Source organism: Pelophylax lessonae (assembly GCF_965119305.1).
Source record: "Pelophylax lessonae genome assembly, chromosome: 9".
NCBI lineage: Eukaryota > Metazoa > Chordata > Amphibia > Anura > Ranidae > Pelophylax > Pelophylax lessonae.
In genome coordinates, this window is record NC_138776.1 from 269964650 (window position 1) to 269986467 (window position 21818).

General features: G+C 45.2%; 3 protein-coding genes across 3 annotated transcripts in view; all 3 read left to right on the forward strand.

The window, feature by feature from the left end:
* LOC309564462 (uncharacterized protein) overlaps window positions 1-21818 on the forward strand; it is a gene marked incomplete at its 5' end in the record, with an annotated part of 114840 nt that overhangs the window by 68428 nt on the left and 24594 nt on the right. The window contains 2 exons of the mRNA XM_082269092.1: window positions 6421-6894; window positions 17688-18334. Coding sequence (XP_082125218.1) covers window positions 6421-6894; window positions 17688-18334 — 1121 coding nt within the window. The remainder of the gene's footprint in view (window positions 1-6420; window positions 6895-17687; window positions 18335-21818) is intronic.
* On the forward strand, window positions 13798-15581 carry LOC309564040 (gastrula zinc finger protein XlCGF48.2-like; the record flags this gene model as incomplete). The annotated part of the gene is made up of 4 exons (XM_082268665.1): window positions 13798-14036; window positions 14602-14736; window positions 15241-15447; window positions 15558-15581. The coding sequence occupies exons 1-4, from the start codon at window positions 13941-13943 to the stop codon at window positions 15579-15581; spliced, it is 462 nt and encodes a 153-aa protein (XP_082124791.1). The 5' UTR covers window positions 13798-13940.
* LOC309564041 (uncharacterized protein) lies at window positions 16531-17643 on the forward strand (the record flags this gene model as incomplete). Its single annotated transcript, XM_082268666.1, has 2 exons — window positions 16531-17472; window positions 17640-17643. Exons 1-2 carry the CDS (start codon window positions 16553-16555, stop codon window positions 17641-17643), a joined length of 924 nt encoding a protein of 307 aa, XP_082124792.1. The 5' UTR covers window positions 16531-16552.

The window sequence follows — 21818 nt, forward strand, 5'->3', positions numbered from 1 at the left end:
CGCAGTTACGTAATGGCGCTGCCTGGCGCCATTTTTAAATCAAAGGCACTCGTTCTTGGCAGCGCCTCGCCGGCCCCGGCCTGCCACAGCAGCGCAGAGAAGGACCCCTGGAGAGTGAAGACACATTCACAGACAAGAAGGTAGGTAGGATGAAAGCAACAATCTTACGTGCATAATTATCTGGTAACATAACATGTGAATAAAGTGTCAAATGTGCTCAGGTGTGACCATACAAAAAATGTAATATGTAAATATAAATGAAGTGCAAGGTGTACTTTATTTAGTAGTTTTCTCTTGTAACGAGGGATGAGATGCAGTTTCGGGTTGTACTGAAATTCGCACTTCCACACCCTTCCTCTGAAGAAACAAATATCCCCACTCCTCACAACCTTAACCATGTGCCTGCAGCTCCTACAGATCCAGGACCGGTGTTCTTCTGAAAACTCCAACTTGCTGAGAACTCCAACGATGTTATTTCCGGTGAATGTAAACCAGGAATAATTGGAGATTTCGACCACTGGGTGTTTTCACAGGACAGCGGCAGCCTTTACACTCCGGTACATGCTATAATTAGTGGAGATTGTTAGTCTGACCGCTAGTAACCAAAAACATGGTCGCCTCCAAGGTGGCGACAACTAACGGGCGGACTAACAATCTCCACTAATTATAGCATCTACTGGAGTGTAAAGGCTGCTGTTCTGTGAAAACACTGAGTGGTCGAAATCTTCAATTATTCCTGGTCTACACTCACCGGAAATAACGTCATTGGAGTTCTCTGCAAGTTGGAGTTTTCGGCAGAACACCGGCATGGAGGATGGAGAGGAGGGTGATCAGTTCTCGGATTTCCCCTCCAGTTAATGAATCCAGAAGAGACGAGCATTTCATTTCTTAGCTCAGAGCTGTCATCCCGGTCTATATTTGATCAGCTTCACTGGGGTCCATAGGTGATGTTAGGGTGTCTAGTAGACCCCTGATGTCTTCTTAAACAGGACTTGTCATTTATACTATGCTGTCATCTAGGGGGCTTTTGGTCGCTCATAATTATGGGGGCGTTATTCCCATTTTTTTCGAAACTGATGACCTGTAGGAGCTTTTACAGCGTTGTCTTTTCACCATGTTGGGTAGTGAAGTTAGTCACCGTTTTATGGGGACACACAGTTTTAAGGGTTAACATACTTGTGTGTGTGTGTGTGGGGGGGGGCGCTTTGTTTTTACAAGTATAAAATGCAGATTTATCATGTGTGTAAAAATTTAATTTTTTTTAAAAGCCCATCTCTGGGGAAACAAAAAATGGCCAGAACCTAAATAAGCATTTACGCCTCATATAATGGGGGCAGCCCCACTTCAAGGGTTACTTGGTCATTTTGGTATAGGGAACCAGAAAAAGCTTATTTATTTATCCGATCCTCTGATCCCTCAATAATCGGCACTCTCCTCTACTCCCCTACACTCTGGCAGTGGACTGTCCCTCCTCCTGTCCAATCAAGGGCTTTGGGCTCTGCATTGGTCTTGATGGTCTCAGAGAACCTGTGACCACTCTTTATAAAAAGATCCCCCTAAGTAACCCAATATTCATGTTCCAATTCCCACTAGGGACAACCCACCTATAACCCCTTATATCCCCATCCTAATATTGTCCAACCAATGCAATCCAGATAATTCTTCATTATCTGTCTACAGAGAAACCCGCATAGACCACATGACCACACCAATGAGGATGGAGGAAGATCGGAGTCACATGACTGAGAGGATATTAAGCCTCACCCTGGAGATCATCTACCTGCTGATCGGAGAGGTGAGGAGGATTCTGGGAGGTCACATGACATCACTCTTATCTAGTCTGGTCAATAGACCGTGTTTTTATTGTAGACATGTAGATGATGTCAGATGATTGATATCGGTTTATCTTTCTCCTGATCTGTAGGATTATGTTGTAGTGAAGAAGTCTAATGGGGAGCCAATCTCAGGAGGATGGAGCAGGACCCAGAGCCCCACTATTGTGCCTCCACCTCGTTCTCCTATACCTGAGAGGAACAAAGAGCAGAAGATCCTAGAACTGACCACCATGATGGTCCATCTGCTGACAGAAGAGGTGAGTGGTGCTGGGAATTCTGGGACATTATCCAGTAACAGACAAGGGATGTGTCTGGATGGTGACTGTATCATTGTGTGTGTCAGGTTCCTATAAGGTGTCAGGATGTCACTGTCTATTTCTCCATGGAGGAGTGGGAGTATTTAGAAGGACACAAGGATCTCTACAAGGACGTCATGATGGAGAATCAGCCGCCCCTCACATCACCGGGTAAGAGGAGACTTTATTGTAAAGGAGAGAGCAGTACGGAGGCTCCACCTAGATCCCCCATATTCTGATAAACACATAGAAACAATGTATTCAGTCAGTGTGTGTGTGTTTCCTACAGATGGATCCAGTAATGGGAACCCACCAGAGAGATGTCCCCGTCCTCTGTATTCCCGGGATTCCACGCAGGAAGATCACACCATCCCCCACCATCATCAGGTAGATGAGGAACAATCACTGATAGTATCATTAGGATCTGTACATTATCTGCATTGTTACCATTGATGTCATTTTTATTATATATTCAGAGTGGAAACCTGAGAGATTCTAAAGTTGAGGTTAAATCAGAAGAAGAAGAGACGTATGTGAGGGATAATCAGCAGTCTATGGAGGAGGATGGAATAACGGGGACATTTATAGAGGAGGACACTCCTACAGAGATCAGCACAGGTGGGTCATTAACACTAAATACATACATGACATAAATACATGTAATCCACCACTGATTACTGAATACCAATATTATGAGTCCTGACCCCTGCACATAATATGTTTTCTCTTTTGTTACACCCACTTCCTACGAGCTGGACATTTTATATCTGATGATTTGATTGGAGGACAGACTTTTACATGGTGATAATAATGTGATAACATCCTCCAACTTTGGAACCTTAAACAGAAAGTGATAATGAGGGAGGAGTCAGTAACCCAATGATGGTGGTCTTCAGGATCAGTCCAGTCTTAACCTTGGTTGGTTAGGGGAACCAATCTGCTGATGTCTAGTAATAATCTTTGTATTTCTATTTTAGTACATGGACGGGAGATGAGGAAAACCTCAGAGGATTGTCTCACTTTGTCTCCAGACTGTAAAGTAGAAGATGAGGACATCACACAGTATAGTCCAGGAGAAAACCCCGCTACCTCAAATGTCCATCCGGCACCACACAGTGTAGATGGACCATTGTATTCCTCTTATCCTGAGGAACCTCAGACTGTGAGGGACAGTGCCGGACCATCGTATTCAACTTACCTTGAGGAACCTCAGACTGTGAGGGATAGGGCCGGACCATCGTATTCCTCTTATCTTGAGGAACCTCAGACTGTGAGGGATGGTGCCCTCCCTCCAACAGATAAGAGGTTTGCCTGTACTGAGTGTGGGAAGTGTTTCCATTTTAAATCCAATCTTAATGTACATAAAAGATCTCACACAGGGGGGAAGCCGTATTCCTGTACCTGGTGCAGGAAATGTTTTGTTCAAAAATCAGATCTTGTCACACATCAAAAATCTTGCTTGTGGGAAAAAACATATTTCTGTTTTGAATGCGGAAAATGCTTTCTACAAAAATCAGATCTTGTCAAGCATCAAAGATCTCACATGGGGGAGAAGCCACTTTCCTGTACTGAGTGTGGAAAAGGTTTTCTACAGAAATCACTTCTTATCACACATCAAAGATCTCATACGGGGAATCGTCTAGGAGAAATCCCGGCTTCCTCAAATGTCCACCTGGCACCACACATTGTAGATGGACCATCGTATTCCTTTTATCATGAGGTTCCTCAGACTGTGAGGGACAGTGCCGAACCATCGTATTCCTCTTATCCTGAGGAACCTCAGACTGTAAGGGACAGTGCCGGACCATCGTATTCCTCTTATCCTGAGGAACCTCAGACTGTGAGGGACGGTGCCGGACCATCGTATTCCTCTTATCCTAAGGCACCTCAGACTGTGAGGGACAGTGCCAGACCATCGTATTCCTCTTATCCTGAGGAACCTCGGACTGTGAGGGATGGTGCCGGACCATCATATTCCTCTTATCCTGAGGAACCTCAGACTGTGAGGAACAGTGCCGGACCATCGTATTCCTCTTATCCTGAGGAACCTCAGACTGTGAGGGACAGCGCCGGACCATCCTATTCCTCTTATCCTGAGGAACCTCGGACTGTGAGGGACGGTGCCGGACCATCATATTCCTCTTATCCTGAGGAACCTCAGACTGTAAGGGACAGTGCCGGACCATCGTATTCCTCTTATCCTGAGGAACCTCAGACTGTGAGGGACGGTGCCGGACCATCATATTTCTCTTATCCTGAGGAACCTCAGACTGTGAGGGACAGCGCCGGACCATCCTATTCCTCTTATCCTGAGGAACCTCGGACTGTGAGGGACGGTGCCGGACCATCGTATTCCTCTTATCCTGAGGAACCTCAGACTGTGAGGGACGGTGCCGGACCATCATATTTCTCTTATCCTGAGGAACCTCAGACTGTGAGGGACAGCGCCGGACCATCCTATTCCTCTTATCCTGAGGAACCTCGGACTGTGAGGGACGGTGCCGGACCATCATATTCCTCTTATCCTGAGGAACCTCGGACTGTGAGGGGCGGTGCCTGGCCATCGTATTCCTCTTATCCTGAGGAACCTCAGAAAGTGAGGGACAGTGCCATGCTTCCAACAGATAAGAGGTTTCCCTGTACTGAGTGCGGGAAATGTTTCCATTTTAAACCCAATCTTAATGTGCATAAAAGATCTCACATAGGTGAGAAGCCGTATTCCTGTACCTGGTGCAAGAAATGTTTTGTTCAAAAATCAGATCTTGTCACACATCAAAAATCTTGCTTGTGGGAAAAACCGTATTTATGTTTTCAGTGCGGGAAATGCTTTCTACAAAAATCTGTTCTTGTCAAGCATCAAAGATCTCACATGGGGAAGAAGCCACTTTCCTGTCCTGAGTGTGGAAAATGTTTTGTAGAGAAATCACTTCTTATCACACATCAAAGATCTCATACCGGGAATAGTCCAGGAGAAAACCCGGCTGCATCAAATGTCCACCAGACACAACACAGTGTAGATGAATCATCATATTCCTCTTATCCTGAGGAACCTCAGACTGTGAGGGACAGTGCCAGACCATCATATTCCTCTTATCCTGAGAAACCTCAGACTGTGAGGGACAGTGCCAGACCATCGTATTCCTCTTATCCTGAGGAACCTCAGACTGTGAGGGACAGTGCCGGACCATCGTATTCCTCTTATCCCGAGAAACCTCATACTGTGAGGGACAGTGCCGGACCATCGTATTCCTCTTATCCTGAGGAACCTCAGACTGTGAGGGACGGTGCCAGACCACCGTATTCCTCTTATCCCGAAGAACCTCAGACTGTGAGGGACAGTGCCGGACCATCTCATTCCTCTTATCCTGAGAAACCTCAGACTGTGAGGGACGGTGCCGGACCATCGTATTCCTCTTATCCTGCGGAACCTCAGACTGTTAGGGACAGTGCCGGACCATCGTATTCCTCTTATCCTGAGGAACCTCATACTGTGAGGGACAGTGCCGGACCATCATATTCCACTTATCCCGAGGAACCTCATACTGTGAGGGACAGTGCCGGACCATCGTATTCCTCTTATCCTGAGGAACCTCAGACTGTGAGGGACAGTGCCGGACCATCGTATTCCTCTTATCCTGAGGAACCTCAGACTGCGAGGAACTGTGCCGTACCATCGTATTCCTCTTATCCTGAGGAACCTCAGACTGTGAGGGACGTTGCCGGACCATCGTATGACTCCTATCCTGAGGAACCTCAGACTGTGAGGGACGGTTCCGTCCTTCGAACAGATAAGAGGCTTTCCTGTAAAGAGTGCGGGAAATGTTTCCGTTTTAAATCTGATCTTTATGTGCATAAAAGATCTCACAGAGGTGAGAAGCCGTATTCCTGTACCTGGTGCAGGAAATGTTTTGTTCAAAAATCAGATCTTGTCACACATCAAAAATCTTGCTTGTGGGAGAAACCGTATTTCTGTTTTGAGTGCGGGAAAAGTTTTCTACAAAAATCAGATCTTGTCAAGCATCAAAGATCTCACACAGGGGAGAAGCCACATTTCTGTTCTGAATGTGGGAAATGTTTTTCAAATAAGTCCAGTTTTTGCAGTCATCAGAGATTGCACACGGGGGAGAAGCCGCATTCCTGTCTTGAGTGTGGGAAATGTTTTTCACAGAAGTCCAGTCTTAACTCACATCAAAGATCGCACACGGGGGAAAAGCCATTTTCCTGTCCAGAGTGCAGGAAATGTTTTTCAGATAGGTCCGCTTTTTACAGACATCAGAAATGTCACACAGGGGAGAAGCCACATTCCTGTTCTGAGTGTGGGAAATGTTTTTCAAATAAGTCCAATTTTTACAGTCATCAGAGATTGCACACGGGGGAGAAGCCGCATTCCTGTCTTGAGTGTGGGAAATGTTTTTCACAGAAGTCCAGTCTTAACTCACATCTGAGATCTCACACGGGGGAAAAGCCATATTCCTGTCCAGAATGCAGGAAATGCTTTTCAGATAAATCCGCTTTTTGCAGACATCAGAAATGTCACACGGGGGAGAAGCCACTTTCCTGTCCTGAGTGCAGGAAATGTTTTTCAGTGAAATCGAGTCTTTACAGACATCAGAGATCTCACACAGGGGAGAAGCCGTATTCCTGTCCTGAGTGTGGGAAATGTTTTTCAGATAAGTACATTCTTTACTATCATCAGAGATCCCACACAGGGGAGAAGCCTTATTCCTGTCCTGATTGTGGGAAATGTTTTTCATTTCAAGCCAGTGTTTCCAGACATCAGAGATGTCACACGGGGGAGAAGCCGTATTCCTGTCCTGAGTGCGGGAAATGTTTTTCTAGGAAGTCCCATCTTTCCAGACATCACAGATCTCACACGGGGGGCAATCCACTTTCCTGTCCTGAGTGAGGGAATTGTTCCTCATTGAAGTCCTGTCTTCCTGTATTTTAGGGGTCCCTTACAACCCTGGAGGTGTATTAGTGCCTTGATTGCGGGAAATGTCTTCTATATGAATGTTGGTGGACATGTGGGGAAGAAGCACACCCTGATATACACCTCAGATATACTCCATGGCTGATCTTCATCATGTAAGAAACACTTCATAAGGAGATCAGAGATCACCAAAGACATGGATGAAGTGTTGTCCCGTGTTGGCCATTGATTGTAGGAGAAAAATAAAAATGGAGTCCTTACCTTTCATTGGCTGAGTGCATTTTGTGTGGAAAGATTTCACAAACACTTATAGGTCTGTTTGTTAAAAATTTGTTCATTGAATGTGACCCGCATTTACCCAATTATGGCAAATGACGATTTCCTATAATGGCCTCTAGTGGCCTATAACATAAATATGTGAGTCGGGTGTTGTTTCCAGTAGGTGAGATGTGATCTGTAGAGGAATATAATTATAGATACGGTGTAATTACGTGCTATTAAAGATACAGAATTCCCAGTAATCAGCCATAGATACACACTATATTACCAAAAGTATTGTGACGCCTGCCTTTACACACACATGAACTTTAATGGCATCCCAGTCTTAGTCCGTAGGGTTCAATATTGAGTTGGCCCACCCTTTGCAGCTATAACAGCTTCAACTCTTCTGGGAAGGCTGTCCACAAGGTTTAGGAGTGTGTCTATGGGAATGTTTGACCATTCTTCCAGGAGCGCATTTGTGAGTTCAGGCACTCATGTTGGACGAGAAGGCCTGGCTCGTAGTCTCTGCTCTAATTCATCCCAAAGGTGTTTTATCAGGTTGAGGTCAGGACTCTGCGCAGGCCAGACAAGTTGCTCCACCCCAAACTCGCTCATTCATGTCTTCATTGACCTTGCTTTGTGCACTGGTCCAAATCATTTGGTGGAGGAGGATTATGATATGGGGTTGTTTTTCAGGGGTTGGGCTTGGCCACTTAGTTCCAGTGAAGGGAACTCTTAAGGCCTCAGCTTTCCCAAACATTTTGGACAATTTCATGCTCCCAACTTTGTAGGAGGGGTTTGGGGATGGCCCCTTCCTGTTCTAACATGACCGCCCACCAGTGCACAAAGCAAGGTCCATAAAGACATGGATGAACGAGTTTGGGGTGGAGGAACTTGATTGGCCTACACAGAGTACTTACCTCAACACGATAAAACTCCTTTGTGATCAATTAGAGCGGGGACTGCGAGCTGGGCCTTCTCGTCCTCCCATTCATGCCCTTCCTTGTTGTGACTCGGCTGATCGCAGAGCAGGGTAAAGGGCCAATCACAACGGCCAGCCAATGACAGCTGATCAGGGAAGTAAACAGAAGCCGATTACCGGCTCTTTTTTTTCTCTTCATGCTGTCAGTGTGACGAAAGGAAGAAAGACGTTACCTGGCTTCTATTACATACATACTGTAGTTATTGAGGTTGAATAAAGACAATAGTCCATCCAGTTTAATCTGTGTAGGTGTGTGTGACCATAATCATCTCTCATACCCCTAATGTTCTGATCCTTGAGATGTACATCTAAGAGTCTTTTGAAAGTAGCCATACTTCCCGCAGAAACCACCTCTTGTGGTAGAGAATTCCACAATTGTGTAGCCCTAACAGTAAAGAACCCCCTGCATTGGCTGAGGTTAAAACGCTTCTTCTCTATTCGCATTGTATGCCCTCGAGTCCTCATGCAATCCTTTCGACTGAATAGCTTTTTTTCTATGCTGAGATCACCATTGAGATATTTATAAATTGCTATCATGTCCCCTCTCAGGCATCTCTTCTCCAGGGAGAATAAATCAAGCGATTGCCGATGCTCTTCATAATTAAGGTCCTCCAATCCCCTAATTAGTTTAGTTGCCCTTCTCTGGACTCTCTACAGCTCCAACACATCCCTTCTGAGGACTGGCGACCAGAACTGGACAGAATACTCCAGATGCGGTCGGACCAGAGTTTTATAAAGTGGAAGGATTATAGCCTTATCTCTGGAATACATCCCTTTCTTTATGCATGCTAATATTCTGCTGGCTTTGGCAGCTGCCGCTTGACATTGCATGCTATTGCCTAGTCTATCCTCTACTAAGACTCCCAGATCTTTCTCCATTTTTGATTCCCCCAAAGTTCCCCCCCTAAAGTGTATTGTGCTTTTATGTTTTTAGTCCCCAAGTGCAAAACCTTACACTTCTCCACATTAAACCTAATTTGCCATGTCGTTGCCCACTCCGTTATTTTGTCCAGGTCATTCTGTAGGATATCTGCTTCATGCTGTGCTGTTATTGCCCTGCCCAATTTTGTGTCAAAAACTGATATAGAGCTACTGATCCCGTCCTCAATGCTGTTTATGAATAAATTGAACAAGGGTGGTCCCAGGACTGAGCCACCCCAGACCAGTCTGAGTATGCGCTATTTATTACCACCCTTTGGACACGCCCTTTTAGCCAGTTCCGTATCCAAGAGCAAACCTTGCGGTCTATGCCTGCAGACCTTATTTTATAAATTAAGCGTTTGTGGGGAACTGTATCAAACTCCTTAGCGAAATCCAAGTACACCACATCCACTGGTCTCCGCCTATCTAGCTCACAACTCACCTCCTCGTAGAATGTTAAGAGATTTGTTTGACAAGAACGCCCATTTGTAAACCTGTGCTGATTACCGCTGATGATGTTGTTGTCTTTAGCAAACTCTACGATATAGTCCCTTATCATCCCCTCCAGAAGTTTACATACTATCAATGTCAGACTGACAGGCCTATAATTTCCCAGGACATGCCTCTGCCCTTTTTTGAATATCGGTATCACGTTAGCTTTCCTCTAATCCCCTGGTACATTTCCTGTCATAATACTTTCAGCAAAGATCAGGAACAATGGTCTAGATATAACCTTACTAAGTTCTTTGAGTACTCTCGGATGTACGCCATCCGGGCCTGGTGATTTGTTTGTGTTAAGTTTATCCAGCCTTTTCCTGATTTCATCCTCTGTTAGCCACAGTGGCAAGTCCTGTGTATTACTACTAACCCTACAGTCATGGTCAGTGTACCCCTCCTTTTCCTGTGTAAAGACTGAGGAGAAAAAAGCATTCAGCATGGTTGCTTTTTCAGTGTCCTCTGTAACCATCCTCCCATCATCGTTAATTATGTGTGCAATATGCTCTGCCCTGGTTTTTTGTTAGAGGGACTTCGAGCCCCTTAGTGCAGGGGCCCTCCAGTTGTTCAGGAACTACAATTCCCATCATGCCTATGATTTATTACACGGTGCAGCTGCTGCAACCACCAGATGTGTTCCCACATCCGCAATAAATCAATAGTAAAATGTGTGATTGCACTGCCTCTAAATAAAGGTAAAAATAATACCAAGGAAGGGACAAAAAATGACTAAATACGTAAGTGTTTCATATTCATAAACTGTCAGTGCTGATTAAATCCATAAACAAACATATAATGGAAATTTGCATTGGTCCCCTTAGTGCCCACCTGTGCTGTTAATCAGTGCCCATCAGTGCTGCCAATCAGTGCCCATCAGTGCTGCCAATCAGTGCCCACCTGTGCCGCCTATAAGTTTTTAAAGGTAGCCACTGTAAATCCCATGCGCAAAAACCAGTACTCGGACTTATATTAAAAGTAGAAAATTCATTACAACATAAAACAATTGTTTAAAAACAAAACATGAATAGTATATAGGTAAGTGCTGTGTAACTTCTTCTTATAGCACAAGAATCTGAAACATGCCAAAAATATGCCAGGATCTGACGAGTAGATAACACAGATCGGCGACAATATCACGTATCCGGGCTGAACAGAATTCTAGTGTGCCAAATGCCAAAAGATCACTACGCGTTTCGCTTACAGCTTCCTCAGGAGATCCTATTGGGGCGAGAACATAGAGCACAGGGGAGAACATAGAGCACCCAAATGGCGTGGTGGAGTAGAGTGGAGGGAGATCACCCATAAAAACAGCTCCCGAGAGGGACGTACACCAGGCACTACACAGCCATAACATAGAAGTCCTGCCCAAAGGCTACACAATCATCACATGAAGTAGGACCCTCATGTGGGAGAAGGACCCCCTATCTCAGTGTATAGGTCTGTTACATTGGTGACCAATGGAAGAAGGACCCTCTTATTTCAATGGTCAGTGTAGTGGTCCCGTACATTGGTGACCAATGGGAGAAGGACCCTCTTATGTCAGTGTAGTGGTCTCTTACATTGGTGACCAATGGGAGAAGGACCCCCTTATATCAGTAGTTAGTGTAGTGGTCCCTTACATTGGTGACCAATGGGAGAAGGACCCCCCTTATTTCAGTGGTCAGTGTAGTAGTCCCTTACATTGGTGACCAATGGGAGAATGACCCCCTTATGTCAGTGTAGTGGTCTCTTACATTGGTGACCAATGGGAGAAGGACCCCCTTATATCAGTGGTCAGTGTAGTGGTCTCTTACATTGGTGACCAATAGGAGAAGGACCCCCTTATATCATCATCAGTGGGAAGACTGCACCCCTTACAGATCAATGATGTCAGTTGTTACTGAGAGACAGAAATGGTTCATTGCTCATGGAACCCCTAGAAACCTTTGGAGGAACCCTGGCTCAAAAAGGCTGGACTAGGCAGTAATATATTTCTCTCCCCCTTTGTGGGAGTAGAGATGACCGATCTATAAGGATATAAATTCCATACACATACAGCACAAGGCCGTGTTCTCACTACGAGATGTTTCTCGGGGCTGCAGTTCCTCTGAGCTCCACAAGGTGGTGATCTCACTTCTACCCAGACAGGAAGTCTCTATGGAAGAAGGAAGTGATGTCAGGTATTAATAGGAAGTTCCAGGTGAAGGGGGGGCGGGAGGAAGTAGAGTGGAGACATTACTGGAAGTGGCAGCAGAGGAGGTAATAAGATATTATTTTCTATTTACACCCAGTAACCCCCCCCCCCCCCGTCATGTCCGTCCTCTTCCTCCATAGTCACTGTGACCACTTTTATCTCCAGAAGATGATGATACACACCGATATAGTGTGGAAACGTAGATTACCCCCTTCAGGGTCAGAACATTTCCTCACTTACGGGGCCGGAACATTCTCTTCATTCTGGAGTTGTCACCTTCTCTCCTTAGCAGTCTCTTGTAATGAGGGATAAGATTTGGGTTGTACTGAAATTTGCACTTCTACACCCTTCCCTCAAAGATACCGACCCCCCCCCCCCCCCTCTCCCTCAAACCTGACCTCCTCTGCCTTGTACCCCAGGCTCCTCTGCCCCTCCTGTAGGCTCGGGATTGGCATGGTGGATGGAGTGAAGGGTGATCAGTTCTCGGATCTCCACTCTGGTGAATGAACCCAGAAGAGATGAGCATTTCATCACTTCCAGGCGTCATTCCCCGGTCACTGTGGTCAGGGAAGAAGCTGAGTAATCTTCATCAGCTTCACTGGGGTCCATAGGTGATGTTAGGGTGTCTAATTGCCCCCTGATGTCTCCTTAAAGAGGACCTGTCATTTTTACTACACTATCACATAGGGGGGAAATTAGCAGCACACCCCGGAGTGAGAGGAATAATTCTGGGGCCGTTATACCCGGTTTTCTCAAAACTGATGACCTGTAGGAGCTCAGCGTCGTCTTTCCACCGTGTTGGGTAGTGAAGTTAGTTATTGTTTCATGGGGACACTGCACCCATATGACATTTTTATCATTTTATCACACAAATTGAGCTTTCTTTTGATGGTATTTAATCTCCACTGGGGGAGGGGGGGGGGGGTATTCTTTGCTAAAAAAAAAAAAAAAAAAAAAAAAACAGAAAAAGACCGAAGACTTTGAAGAAACGAAACATTTTTCATAGTTTGTTATAAAATTTTACAGAAAGGTAACTTTTCATTGATGTGCGCTGATAGGCGGCAATGATAGGTCTCACTAATGAGGAAGAACTGATGGGCACTGATTGGCGGCACTGTTGGGGCTGCACTAATAATCAGCTGTCGGCTCTCTTCTCTCATCCTCTCGCTGTCAGCATGAGGAAAGGAAAGCTGAAAATTGGCTTGTGTTTACATCCGTGATCAACTGCGATTGGACACAGCTGATCACGTGGTGAAGGGCCGCTGTGATTGGCCCCTTACCCTGATCTGTAAGCAGCTGAGTCCAAAGGATTGCGCGGGTAGCACATCCATGGATTCCCTCCCAGCAAAGTAAGCCCACGCTGCAGACGTCTTTTGGCTATGGCGCGGATGGGAAGTGGTTAAAAAGGGACCCGACACTTCTATCTCTCCGTACAGTAACTGCTCTTCCCCTACTATCTCTCCATACAGCAACTCTGCCTCTCATATGAGGTCTCTCTGCCTTTGTAGTATATTGATGGAGGGGAATGGACAGCCTAGCTTTTATTTATACTATGGTAATGGGCGGGAGGGGGTGGTGGTGCTTTTAGTGCACACTAATTACTGCACGGCAAAGTGATGGCAGACTGCGTACAAATGGGGCTCCAATAACTTTTCAACTGCATGTATATACTGCACACCCATTGCTTACGTATTCCCTCTAGTGTTCTCCAGAATTGTTCCATTGTATCTCTTGTTACAAAGATATACTCTATGTATTTCTTGTGCTCCTCAGCTCCATCTAGTGGCCCCCAATGTCGTATTTCACTACTGCCCTTTTATAAAATAAAATTTGCACACAACAAATGCTCATGCAGACTTGCTGGATGAATGATTAAGCAATTTTTTTTATAGATAGACCCCCTAAGTAACCCGATCTACCTGTTCCAATCCCCACTGGGGGGCAGCCGGAATATTACCCCCCTTATATCCCCATCCTAACATTGTACACCCAATACAGTCCAAATAATTCTCCACTATCCATCTACAGGGAACCCCGCATAGATCACATGACCACATCACTGAGGATGGAGGAGGACCGGAGTCACATGACTGAGACAATACTAAACCTCACCCTGGAGATCATCTACCTGCTGACTGGAGAGGTGAGGGGGATTCTGGGAGGTCACATGACATCACTCTTATCTCTATTAATAAAACACAGACCTGACCGGAGAGGAGGGGAGGATTCTGGGAGGTCACATGACATCACTCTTATCTCTATTAATAAAACACATACCTGACCGGAGAGGTGAGGAGGATTCTGGGAGGTCACATGACATCACTCTTATCTCTAATAATAAAATATATACCTGACCGGAGAGGTGAGGAGGATTCTGGGAGGTCACATGACATCACTCTTATCTCTAATAATAAAACAGATACCTGACCGGAGAGGTGAGGAGGATTCTGGGAGGTCACATGACATCACTCTTATCTCTAGTAATAAACCACAGACCTGACCGGAGAGGTGAGGAGGATTCTGGGAGGTCACATGACATAACTCTTATCTCTAGTAATAAAACACAGACCTGACCCTAGAGGTGAGGAGGATTCTGGGAGGTCACATGACACCACTCTTATCTCTATTAATAAAACACAGACCTGACCGGAGAGGTGAGGAGGATTCTGGGATTCTAACATGATATTCCTATTGGTTCTCCAATACAGAGATTTCCTCTTCTGAAGTCAGGTGATCATATGACCATCACAGTGCCTCCATGTGACTCCCTAAAACCTGAGAGACACAACATGGAGAAGATTCTAGAAGTCACCAAGAAGATGATGGAGCTGCTGACAGGAGAGGTGAGCGGTGCTGGGAATTCTGGGACATTATCCAGTAACAGACAAGGGATGTGTCTGGATGGTGACTGTATCATTGTGTGTGTCAGGTTCCTATAAGGTGTCAGGATGTCACTGTCTATTTCTCCATGGAGGAGTGGGAGTATTTAGAAGGACACAAGGATCTCTACAAGGACGTCATGATGGAGAATCAGCCGCCCCTCACATCACCGGGTAAGAGGAGACTTTATTGTAAAGGAGGGAGCAGTACGGAGGATCCACCTAGATCCCCCATCATCTGATAAACACATAGAAACAATGTATTCAGTCAGTGTGTGTGTTTCCTACAGATGGATCCAGTAATGGGAACCCACCAGAGAGATGTCCCCGTCCTCTGTATTCCCGGGATTCCACACAGGAAGGTCACACCATCCCCCACCATCATCAGGTAGATGAGGAATAATTATTGGTATTTGTGATTTGTAAATAAGTGTGTTTGTTATAATGAATGTTTTATTATATACTTAGAGTGGAAACCTCGGGGATTATAATATTATTGTTAAAGAAGAGTATAAAGAGGAGGATGAGGAGTATGGAGTGATGGAGGAGTTTTCTGAAAGACACAAGGATATGATGGAGCCACCTAATACCAGGAACCCACCAGAGAGATGTCCCCGTCCTCTGTATTCCCGGGATTCCACACAGGGAGGTCACACCATCCCTCAATGTTTCAAGGTTAGTGAGATGGAACATATAGAACATGGACTGGTGGAAATAATGTTTGGATTTCCCAATTTCCCTTTGGGATTAATAAAGTATTCTGTATTTTTATGTGATGTCACAAGCTAAAGCTTATATTTTACAGATAATATTTTCTATCATTCTCTTGGTTTAGGGTGAGGATCTAATAGATATTAAAGTTGAGGTTAAATCAGAAGAAGAAGAGACGTACGTGAGGGATAATCAGCAATCTATGGAGGAGGATGGAATAACGGGGATATTTATAGAGGAGGACACTCCTACAGAGATCAGCACAGGTAGGTCATTAACACTAAATCCATTCCTCAACCCATACTGCTCACTGATTGGTCCAGAGAAGGGTAGAGACTGGGTGATATCAGGTCACTTTCCTGACCTGTGTTCCCCATCCTGTATTCCTGTATTTCTCTCGGATAATCTTCCTTCTCTGTGCTGCAGACACAATTTATGTCTCTAGACTGGATTTATGGAGATTCTGGGGTTCAGCTGGCAGCAAAATGTTGATTTTCACCATAGACGTTGCTCGGCCTAGACACCTGGGGTATGTACCTTGGGTCTTCTACCCCATGCCGGGGTCTACCAAGATCTCTGACAGAACAATTCTCCCGGAGTTTCTTGCTCTGTTATTTGCTGGCTGTGCCGGGTGGAGGGATATGTCTGTATAGTCTCACACCCAAGTCACTGAGTGCAGTCTCAGGAGATGGGAGGCAGCGGTGTGGGACCTCTGCAACTGATTACTGAACACGAATATTATGAGTCCTGACCCCTACACTATATACTCTTATGTATATTATTATTATTATTCATGACTAAATCATGGACTAAATAAGGAAGTGCGGGACTTGAGTGACAGAGGGGGGAGGGGACACTCGTCCTATAATCCCCTCATCACTGTCACTCCTATAAAAGACAGTTCTCGTTGTTTCCTCACTCTCTGACTAAGGTCCATGAATAAAGAAATTAACGGGTAGGAGATCAGAGGACCCATTTACTAGTTACCTTGAGGGGGGAATTGTAAGATCCTCAGAGACAAAGCTGTCTGATGTGGGCGGAGTCCTGGTTTAGGGGAACCAATCTGCTGATGTCTAGTAATAATCTTTGTATTTCTATTTTAGTAGATGGACGGGAGATGAGGAAAACCTCAGAGGATTGTCTCACTTTGTCTCCAGACTGTAAAGTAGAAGATGAGGACATCACACAGTATAGTCCAGGAGAAAACCCGGCTACCTCAAATGTCCATCCGGCACCACACAGTGTAGATGGACCATCGTATTCCTCTTATCCTGAGGAACCTCAGACTGTGAGGGACGGTGCCGGACCATCGTATTCCTCTTATCCTGAGGAACCTCAGACTGTGAGGGACAGTGCCGGACCATCGTATTCCTCTTCTCATAAAGAACCTCAGACTGTGAGGGACAGTGCCGGACCATTGTATTCCAATTATCCTGGGGAACCTCAGACTGTGAAGGACGGTGCTGTCCTTCCAACAGATGAGGGGTTTCCCTGTCCTGAGTGCGGGAAGTGTTTCAATTTGAAATGCAATCTTAATGTACATAAAAGAACTCACACAGGTGAGAAGCCGTATTCCTGCCCTGAGTGTGGGAAATGTTTTTCACAGAAGTCCCATCTTTCAGTACATCAGAGAACTCACACGGGAGAGAAGACATTTTCCTGTTCTAAGTGTGGCAAATGTTTTTCAAGAAAGTCCAGTCTTTCAGTACATCAGAGAATTCATACGGGAGAGAAGCCGTATTCCTGTCCTGAGTGTGGAAAATGTTTTGTACAGAAATCACTTCTTATCGCACATCAAAGATCTCATACGCGGAATAATCCAGGAGAAAACCCGGCTACCTCAAATGTCCATCCGGCACCACACAGTGTAGATAGACCATCGTATTCCTCTTATCCTGAGGAACCTCAGACTGTGAGGGACAGTGCCGGACCATCGTATTCCTCTTATCCTGAGGAACCTCAGACTGTGAGGGACAGTGCCGGACCATCGTATTCCTCTTATCCTGAGGAACCTCAGACTGTGAGGGACAGTGCCGGACCATCGTATTCCTCTTATCCTGAGGAACCTCAGACTGTGAGGGACAGTGCCGGACCGTCATATTCCTCTTATCCTAAGGAACCTCAGACTGTGAGGGATGGTGCCATCCTTTCAACAGATAAGAGGTATTCCTGTGAGGAGTGTGGGAAGTGTTTCAATTTTAAAGGCAATCTTAAGAAGCATAAAAGATTTCACACAGGTGAGAAGCCGTATTCCTGTCCTGAGTGCGGGAAATGTTTTTCTCAGAAGTCTCATCTTTCAACACATCAGAGGTTGCACACAGGGGAGAAGCCATATTTCTGTCATGAGTGCGGGAAATGTTTTGTACAGAATTCAAATCTTATCAGACATCAGAGATCTCACACGGGGGAGAAGCCATATTCCTGTCCTGAGTGTGGGAAATGCTTTGCAGAGAAATCAGTTCTTATCACACATCAAAGATCCCACACGGGGGAGAAGCCGTATTCCTGTCCTGAGTGTGGGAAATGCTTTTCACAGAGGTCACATCTTGACGGACATCAAAGGACTCACACGGCTGAAAAGCCTAATCTCTGTTCTGAGTGTGGAAAATGTTTTGTGAAAAAATCAGAACTTGTCACACATCAGAGATCTCACTCGGGGGAGAAGATATTTTTCTGTCCTGAGTGCGGGAAATGTTTTTCACTAAAGTCCAATCTTCGCAGACATCAGAGATTGCACACAGAGGAGAAGCCATATTCCTGTCCTGAGTGCGAGGATTGTTTTACACTGAAGTCCAATCTTCACAGACATCAGAAATTGCACACTAGGCAGAAGGCACTTTTCTGTCCTGAGTGAGGGAATTGTTCCTCCCTGAAGTCCTGTCTTCCTGTACATCAGGGGTCCCACACAACCCTGGAGGTGTATTAGAGCCTTGAGTGCGGGAAATGTCTTCTATATGAATGTTGGTGGACATGTGGGGAAGAAGCACACCCTGATATACACCTCAGATATACTCCATGGCTGATCTTCATCATGTAAGAAACACTTCATAAGGAGATCAGAGATCACCAAAGACATGGACGAAGTGTTGTTCCGTGTTGGCCATTGATAGCAGGAGAAAAATAAAAATGGAATCCTTACCTTTCATTGGCTGAGTACATTTTGTGCGGGAAGATTTCACAAACACTTACAGATCTGGTTGTTAAAAATGTGTTCATCAAATTTCACAGACATTCCCCCAGTCATGGCAAATGATGATTTCCTATAATGATCTGTTCCTTATAGGAAGGTTATTTAGGAAACACTCTTTATGGCCAGATTGTTGATAGCTAGGATGTGGCTTCGGGCCTCAGTGAAGGGAACTCCCGGATGTCAATCTTTCCTTGCCTTATAAAAAGGTTATTTATATACATAGAAAACACCCGCCTAAGTAGCACAAGATTCGGGATCGGTTGTTAGACCTAGCTTCTACTCCCACAGAGGATGAATCAGCAACCTCCTGAGTGTTGGTTATATGAATAGGTTCTATCTGAATTTTCAAATTTGGTAGACCCCTGGTGTGACAGACCCAACCAGGAGAGGGGCTTCTGGAGAGGAGTGCAGGTTGGCCTCTTGCCTACTGACTTTTAAGGGAACATCTACTCTTTGGGAGGTTTTTGCCTGGGGGACCCTTGGAGTGGTCTTGCTTTGGATTCAAGTCCATGTTTCCACAAAATCCACAGACCATAGGAATCTAGGCCCGGGATATATTTACTATATTACCAAAAGTATTTGGACGCCTGCCTTTACACACAGATGAACTTTAATGGCATCCCAGTCTTAGTCCGTAGGGTTCCATATTGAGTTGGCCCACCCTTTGCAGCTATAACAGCTTCAACTCTTCTGGGAAGACTGTCCGCAAAGATTAGGAGTGTCTATGGGAATGTTTGACCATTCTTCCAGAAGCGCATTTGTGTGGTCAGGTACTGATGTTGGATGAGAAGGCCAGTCTCTGCTCTAATTTATATCAAAGGTTTTCTATCAGGTTGAGGTCATTACTCTGTGTAGGCCAGTCATGTTCCTCCACCCCAAACTTGCTCATCCATGTCTTTATGGACCCTTCTTTGTGCATTGGTCCAAATCATTTGGTGGAGGGGGGATTATGGTGTCTTTATGGACCTTGCTTTGTGCACTGGTGCTCAGTCATGTTGAAAGAGGAAGGGGCCATCCCCAAACTGTTCCCACAAAGTTGGGATCATAAAATTGTCCAAAATATCTTGGAATGCTGACGCATTAAGAGTTCCCTTCACTGGAACTAGGGAGCCAAGCCCAACCCCTGAAGAACAACCGCACGCAGTGACTGCCCACCAGTGCACAAAGCAAGGTCCATAAAGACATGGATGAGTGAGTTTGGGGTGGAGGAACTTGACTGGCCTGCACAGAGTCATGACCTCAACTCGATAAAACAGCTTGGGGATGAATTAAAGCGGAGACTGCGAGCCAGGCCTTCTTGTCCGCCATCAGTGTCTGACCTCACAAATGCACTTCTGGAAGAATGGTGAAACATTCCCATAGACACTCCTAAACCTTGTGGACAGCCTTCCCAGAAGAGTTGAAGCTATTATAGCTGCAAAAGTTGGGCCAACTCAATATTGAACCCTACGGACTAAAGGCCCGTACACACGATAAGAAAATCTGAAGGGAAAATTCGTCCGACAACCGATCTGCCGATTTTTGGATTGTTAGTATGGTGCTATCGACAGCCGACTCCGACTTTTCGGCTGACAAAATCCTGATGTGCAGGCTATAAAATTTTTGTTGTCCGTAATACAACATCCGATTTTCGTCTCATTAGTACAGATTTCGAGGGAAAAAAATCTTAAGAGCAAGACTAGGCATGCTCAGAGACAAAAGAACGCATACAAAGCAATCCAACACATGACATCACTTCTGAAGTAGAATTCTGTCGTACAGAAAAATTTGTATTAAAATAACCTCTTCACTTTCCACATCAGACTAGCATGCCACAAAAAACGGACGACAGATCTTTCGATAATCGGATCGTGTGTACGGGGCTTAAGACTGGGATGCCATTAAAGTTCATGTGTGTGTAAAGGCAGGCGTCCCAATACTTTTGGCAATGTAGTGTATATGGGATCGGAGCTTTAGGAGCAGGGTTAAACCACAACATTCATAATGATAACCATACACATGTTGCATGGATACCCATAGAAAGGTAAGTGGTATCTGATTGTGAAATAAAATGCACATTGAATATGTGTGACCAGAAAAGGAACATTGCTTGTAACATCTCCTGAATAACAGACATAGACCTCTTTATGATAAAAGTACTCGTGTACTCAAATCGTGAAACTAAGAAAAAAAAATAAAATAAAATAAGGTGAACTGGAAACTCTGGACCAGCAGGAAAAAATAGAAGGATGGAGGATCGGAGCTCTCCACACCCTCAGGCAGACCCATGAAGCGGAGGTTTCAAAGCCGAAGCCTGTTCTCCGTGTTGTCGTGCTTCTGCAGGAGGGAGTGTCGCTGGTGTTGGAGCTGCACGGTGGTGAATTGTAATGGTGGAAGTTTTTCCTCCACATGGCTGATCCGCCAATTAATCTCCGAGACCTGCTCTCGCAGTTTCTGAAAATCCTGGCGGATAAGCAAGATGTCCACCTTCACTTCCTCAATCTTAGAGGTTAGTATACATTGTGATGCAGCAGGTGGGACAGTAAAGCAGAGGCGATGCAGAAGAAAAAGAGGCAGGAGAACCCCGAGATTGGTGTGAAAGGATAAGGTTTGAGTGGAGCTCTCAGTCAGAACACTCTACGCCATGACGCTCCAGGCCACGCCCTGTAATTTTACATATTTACACTTATTTTATGTAACTTTATTGCTTTCTTATAAGGAATCAATAACCCCCAATCTGATAGGATATTATCATGACAGGTTGTCTTTAATGAGAAATCAAGTGTCTATAAAAACAGATGTTCACTGATCTCCCTTTACCGTCTACATCTGCCATGCTGGTGCCAGGCATTCAGTTGATTAGCTGAACATGGGAAAATGGTGGGGATAGTCACCAATGGGAGAAGGACCCCCTTAAATTAGTGGTCACTGTAGTGGTCCTTTACATTAGTTACCAATGAGGGAAGGACCCCCTTATATCAGTGGTCAGAGTAGAGTAGGGGTCCATTATAAAGATGACCAATGAGAGAAGAACCCTCCTATATCAGTGGTCAGTGTCGTGGCCCTTTACATTGGTGACCAATGGGAGAAGGACCCCCTTATATCAGTGGTCAGTGTAGTAGTCCCTGACATTGGTGACCAATGGGAGAAGGACCTCCATTATAAA